Here is a 6557-nt window from a genome sequence, read left to right as displayed (position 1 = left end):
GGGTCCCGAGTCCCGGTTCTGAGTCCCGAGTCCCGGTTCTGAGTCCCGAGTCCCGATTCTGTGCCCATCCACCCGGTTCTGAGTCCCGAGTCCCGGTTCTGAGTCCCGAGTCCCCAGTTCTGTGCCCATCCACCTGGTTCCTCATACTGATTCTGTGTCCTCCCGCCTGATTCTGCCAGCAGGATTCTAGCATGGTTTGATGGAGGTAAAAGAATATCTGAAACAGCTGGAAAATTATGCTGTTATGTAAATGTATTCCTCTTGCTTGTTATGTGATTAACTCAAACAGAAATTGAAATTGGTAATTTCATATTCTGGGGCATTGAACAGGCAGTATCCCCAGCTTTTAGCCATTAGCTGCTGGTTGCTCTCTTAGTTTGTCCCATTCTAATCTTGCCAGGTCAGTTGTGTAAGTGGCTTAAGGGGAAGGCCAAATGTAGTATGAAGTAGCATCAAGACCTTGGCTAGAATCTAGAATCAGCTCTCCCCTTCTGAGTGGGGGACGGAGGAGCTGAGCATCTCATGGTGCTTTGCCCTAACTTAAACAGGGAAGGGTGTTCTTCCCAGTTCCACTCCATGCCTAAATGCACAACTTCACTTGTTAACACACTCTTTAAAAAATCAGCAAGACAGTCCCAGACCTTCATGTTTTGAAACAACTGGCTTATTTACTGGAAAATTCTCACATTTTTCATGCTGCAACTATCTATAAGTAAAGTTGATAAATGCTGACATAAACTTATATAATTACTGTATATGGCACAGCAGCTGTACGTAGAGGGCCTTCTGTAGATGATTTTGTCATTGAATGAAGCTCAGCTGATGTGAAAATCATCAGTTCCAATTTCAACCCCTTGGAATTGGCAGCAAAGTTCAGACCCTAATTGAGAGCCCATCTGGACATAAGTGTGCTGGCTGCACACAAGCTCAGCATCTCCGCCCCCGCAGACAGGCTTCCCAGGTTGGTTTTGATGCTCCCATAATCAGCACACCCTGACTTTGGGGGGCTTACAGCTTCTTCAGAAGGGTTGCTGTCAGGCTTGTTTTGCTATTTTTTTTAAAAAAGGAAAGGTGATGGGGGCTCTAGAAGGGCTTAAAAGAAGCATGAGAATGTAACAGAAGGCATCATTTCCCACCAAAACACATCCAGCTTTATAGAGACTCACTCAAGTAACTGTGAGCGTGGGGTGGCACAGTGCCATACCCATTCCACAAGGAGGCTGTTGCTCTTTCTCCATTGCCTGGTCTTGCCTTTTCTTTATCTGGATTAAATTCCTCCAGAAATAAAAATGGCCATTCAGATCCTACCCTGTCACCAGTATGTGTCAGGACCTCCTTGCTATCTTTGGCGCTCATGCAGTGAAACAGACATTTCTGCATTCTTCCACCTTCTCATATGGAAATCAGGATAGTGGCTGTTTAACTGGCCATGTTAGAGAGCTTGGAGAGGAAAGGAAATAGATGGCGCAGAATGTATGGCCCCATTTGTCCCTCTTTGAGTTGGTGCTTCCCATAAGGGCAGACAGAAGGCATTCTATGCACATGCACGCATCTGGGAGGATGAGAGAGAGCTCCCTGTCTGTCGGGTGTTTATTGAGGCCCTTCCAGGGCAGCACTGCGCACAGCTGGATGGAGGAACCTGTAGATGCCAAGGTGAATGGCTCTGCCCTCAGGCTGGTTTTAGACACACTCACATTCAGACGTAACAGCATCTCATGTTGTCGTTGCTGCTGTGATGAGCACGAGCTGCTCCAGAAGCACAGAAGCAACAATTCAGATATGAAAGAAATCAGGGGAGGCTTTTCAGAGGAGATCCCTTAAGATGATCAGGGCTTTGACAGATGGAGAAGAGGGAAGCCTGTTTTCCACCAAGGGAAGCCAATATGTCTGCTGTGGGCTGGTGCTGACATGCAGGGGGTGTGGGATTATGGGAAGGGAGAAAATGAAGCTGGAGACATTGGGCCCAGGTGGTGGCAGACCTGGAATTTAAGGCTAAGGAGTTTGGTGTCATTCTCTCACAACTTGGGCCGGTCAGCAGTGTCCATTTCCTCTGCCCTTTTCTTCATCACACTCTTCATCAGCTTTCCTCCCTTCTGTAAAACTGTGCATTGTACCACCAAAATTACATCTCCCTCACACTGCATCTTCCAAACATTTCACTCCGTCTTCAAAACCTTCCCTTTTCCTTCTCACATGAACTCTAGAATGCTTGAAAGCTTCCTATCTGCTTTCTGCATGACTGCAGAAGATAATAATAAAGAAATATGAGTGCGTCCCACACTGCAGCAGTGTTTACACTGGCCAGGAATTGGAGCTGCCTAGCATCCACCCTCAGTGGCTGAATGAATCATGATAGCCACACGGTGGATGCGATTCAGGCATTCACAAGAATGTGATCGCTACAGTTACAGGCATGGAAAAATGTTCCCAATCTACTGTTAGGTGGACAAGGCAAGGGACAGAGTGGAAGGTGGGCCATAATCACATCTTATCTGTTTAAATTAGTTCTCTCCTGTTGAGGATTCATAGATAAGAGCTCGGAAGGAAATGCACCAAAATGTTAAACAGGGACAGCGCTGAGCCGGGGAGCTTCAGCTTGAGAGTAAGCCAGGAAGCAGAGAAGGAGGATTTTTATTTTGTATTATATGTTTTTCTATGGTGCTTGGATTTTTTTGTTTTTTGGGACACAGTCTCGCTCTGTCGCCAGCCTTGAGTGCAGTGGCACGATCTCAGCTAACTGCCACCTCCTCCTCCCAGGTTCAAGCAATTCTCTACTTCAGCCTCCCGAGTAGCTGGGATTACAGTCATCTGCCACCACACCTGGCTACTTTTTGTATTTTTAGTAGAGATGGGGTTTCACCGTCTTGTCCAGGCTGGTCTTGAACTCCTGACCTCGTGATCCACCCGTCTTAGCTTCCCAAAGTGTTGGGATTACAGGCGTGAACCACCACACCCCGGCCAGGCACTTGGATTTTAAAAAAGAACATATGTTAACTTTATAACAAAAACTGATATTTAAAAAGAAATAGCATAAAAAAGACACTCCCAGGCTTTCTCAGTTCACAACATCCTCAGGGGTTCAATAATTTTTTTTCATGGTTCCTCTAGATCAAAAGTAATACACAACAGTTCTGTTCATTGAGTGGTTCAGTCCAAACGACTTAGTAACAACTTAGATCCTAACAGTTTAGCAGCAGTTGAGAAAAATAATACACACAAATGGAAAGAAAACTAATCTTTTCTTTTCCTTCTTCCATGACCACATTACTTAAAATTTGATGAGTGCTCCTGTTGGGTACTGCACTTCTGAAACCTTGACTCAGAGTAGACACGACCTCATTTCCTGTCCACGGTGATTTCCTTAAGACTCTTCTTCTCAGGGCAGTCACCGACCCCCTGCTGTGAAAGACATGATGTCATGGCATGCCAGGCAGTACAGTCCAATGATGACACTGCATAATTCAACCGAGTGGTTCACCTGGTCTCAGAACCAGGTTTCTTATCAAAACCTTTAGGTATTCCTGGGCACCATTATGAATTCAGTGCAGCTCCCTGAGGTACCCTGGCACACAATTTGTGAACCACAGGCACAAACAGGGCTTATGGGCTTGTTCTAGGATTACCACTCATCAGAATGTCTTCAATATCTGTCCTCCATGTCTTCTTCCCTGGTTGAGTCTAAATTTGAACGATGGTGCAGATCTTGCTGGAACTCAGGGCCTAGAGCCCTTGGCTCCTGCCTCCTTCAGGCCAGCACAGCAGGAAACTTACTTTAGTTATATTTGAAGTTGTATTTTGAAGCTGCTTTTTTACCTGCAAAGTACTTGAAATGGTTCTGCCTGGCTGGCCTGCCCCTGTGGCGAACAAGCTTCAGGAGAAGGGAAGTGGCTTCTTCCTTCTTTCTGGTGGCCCCTGACCCCTTCCTCCACGTTGTGTCACTGGAATGTCATCCTCAGCAACTGCGCGAGAACAACCTTTGGTCTTTTTTCTTTTCCCAGTATGGACGAACGCCTCTGCACCTTGCGGCCAACAATGGGATCCTGGACGTGGTCCGGTACCTCTGTCTGATGGGAGCCAGCGTGGAGGCACTGACCGCGGTGAGTGCCCAGAGGGCTTCACGCAGGAGGGAGCTGCTGGGAGCTGGTGGGAGCCTCTGGCACCTCCAGGGCAGGAGGGACAGGGCTTACTTGGCAACTCCACATTGTAAAGCAGCCAGGCTGCTGCTGAGCCGCAGCTCCTCTGCTGCAGTGACACAGATATGTGCACACACATGCCCAGCATAATGTCGCCTTAATGTTTGTCCTCTTCTGTCTCACCACACCCTGCTCTGCCAGGGATTCCGCTGCTTCCTGCTGGCCTTTTTCGTGTCACACACCAGGGCCCCTGCCTGGTGGGATGTGTGTACTTCCCCCTCCTAAATACCCCCCTGCCACAGTGCACCGGAGACCCTACCCTTCAGGAGAAGCTGGGGGAAGAAGAATCCTCAGTGGGTGTGAGTGCACTCTCCACGTGTGCCCCACAAGATGAGGCTGCCGGGTGCCATAGGCAGGAGTTGCTTACAGGGTCAGGCTTTGCAGAGTATTTTAAGTGAGATTTCTTCAGTTCCCTCCCTCCCTGCTCCCAGGGCCAGACCTAGCACCTCCCTGATAAGGAAACCCTTTGATTCATATTTCATGAAATACCCAAGAAGGAAAATGCATCAGCTGATGAGGTATGGCTGCAGTTTTATGGCTGCAATGAAATAGCATCCGAGCAGTTGCTGGCCTGAGAGTAGGCTGACCGTCCAGTTTTTGTGTGGTAGAGTCCTGGACTCACAGATTAGAGCTTTGCTGACACAGGGTGATTGTCTGAGGAGACCAAGTGGTGTTTTAATGTGGCCGCCAACCTCAGGCCCCGAGGCTGGAAGAGAGCCTCATTTCCTGGAGGTCATCCAGAGGTTAGCACACCATGGCCCACAGGCCCTATCCACGGCTGGGTTTTGTAAGTGAAGTCTTATTGGGACATAGCCATGCCCAAGATTTGTATTGGCCCTGGCTGCTTCCACGCCAGGTGTCAGAGCTGAGCAGTTGTGACAGAGACCATGTGGCCCACAGAGCCCAGACACCGACTTGCCTGGCCCTTGACGGAAAGTGTTTTCTGACCGCGGGGGCTAGGATGTCGCCTACCCGAGTGCACTCATGTAGTCAGGATGTCATTCCCTCCCCAGAAGTAATAGGTCTGGTCTGTGCGTCCTCTGCAGGCCCAATTATTACCAGTACTTCACATGGGATGGGGCCCCTTTCTAGGGCACCCGGTCACCCACCGCAAACGCACCCACCATACCCACATCACCCTGCTCTGCCTGACCTGCTAGATCTAGCAGCCATTGTCAAGGTCAAGCCCTGCCTCGCCATGCTTGGGCACAGGGTCCAGTTACTCCCTAACAGAGCATTTATATGCATTTTCAAGACGAAGAAACATATTTTTTCTATGTGTTGCCTTATGAGAGACTCAGCCAGGCCACTGTTGAAGACGCCTGCAGCTGACGTTGGCGATTCCCACAGTGCGGGCTGGGGCCGCTGAAATGTCCGGCCCCCTCTGCGGGGTCCCTCCGAAATTCTTGGCTCCCTCTGCCCTTCCCCACGACAGCTGCGCCGGTGATCCCCGCTGGGCGCCTCCTCAGGTCCCTCCGTGCACCTCCTCGCTCTCCCGCTTCCCACCGCAGGAAAAGCGTCCTGTCCCCAGGCCCCTCCCACGGTGCCCAGAACCAGCCTCGGAGCCGCACCCGCCGCGCGCATTCCGCCGCCCGCTCGGTCTCTCCGCACACACCTGGCGCGCCGAGAGTGGGGAGACCAGGGGGACAGGACAGGCGGGCGCCCCTCGGGAGACTTCTGGAAATGGGAGAGGGACGCTGGCCCGAGAGTCACGGCTGTCAATTACAGTCGCCGAATGGGACAGCGTGGTGACAGGAAGGAGCGGGTCCTGAGGTCGTGGACAGAGGCTGGGGGCGTCCCTGCGGGGGCCTCGCTGGAACCTGCGGGCCCGCCCCGACCTCAGAGGGGCAGAGTACCGGGAGAAGCGCCCTGTTCAGACCCGAGCTCGGCGGCCTCCAGCGCCCTCCCGAGGTGGGAGCGCAGTGGCTGCCGCTGGCGCGGAAGTCCCGGGGCGGGGAGGGTGAGCAGAGCTGGATGAGCCTGGCCTTCCCCGCAGGGAACCGGGGCTTCCTCTCCCGCTGGGCCTGGGACACCCGGAGCGTCGTACTGAGGACGCCGCCCTCAGAAACGTGGCTGCACCACTTCCCTCGGTTTAAGTGTCCTAACAGCCACATCGAAGAAGGAAAATGAAACAGAGGAAATGAATGTCAATAAAATATTAGCACAAGATATGTAAATATTACCATACTAACCTGTAAGTCAGTAAATTTATTGATTTATTATTTGTATGCATTTATGGGGTACAAGTGCAATTTTCTCCATGTATATTACATTGGGGTGAAGTCAAGGTCTTCAGTGTGTCCATCACTGGAGCAAAGCGCATTGTATCCACGGAACAAACTCCCATCCTCCATGCCCACCTCC

General features: G+C 50.8%; 1 protein-coding gene across 3 annotated transcripts in view; it reads left to right on the top strand.

The window, feature by feature from the left end:
- The window catches only part of DAPK1 (death associated protein kinase 1), a 206094-nt gene that overhangs the window by 154020 nt on the left and 45517 nt on the right, over window positions 1–6557 (top strand). For all 3 annotated transcript variants that reach the window (XM_032266311.1, XM_032266310.1, XM_032266313.1), the window contains exon 18: window positions 3999–4097. In XM_032266311.1, the coding sequence (XP_032122202.1) occupies window positions 3999–4097 (99 nt within the window). The remainder of the gene's footprint in view (window positions 1–3998; window positions 4098–6557) is intronic.

This window comes from Sapajus apella, unplaced genomic scaffold (assembly GCF_009761245.1).
Source record: "Sapajus apella isolate SASKATOON/1434 unplaced genomic scaffold, GSC_monkey_1.0 scaffold157, whole genome shotgun sequence".
Lineage (NCBI taxonomy): Eukaryota > Metazoa > Chordata > Mammalia > Primates > Cebidae > Sapajus > Sapajus apella.
Note: the sequence above shows the minus strand (reverse complement) of the source record. Positions and strands in the feature narration are given on the sequence as shown.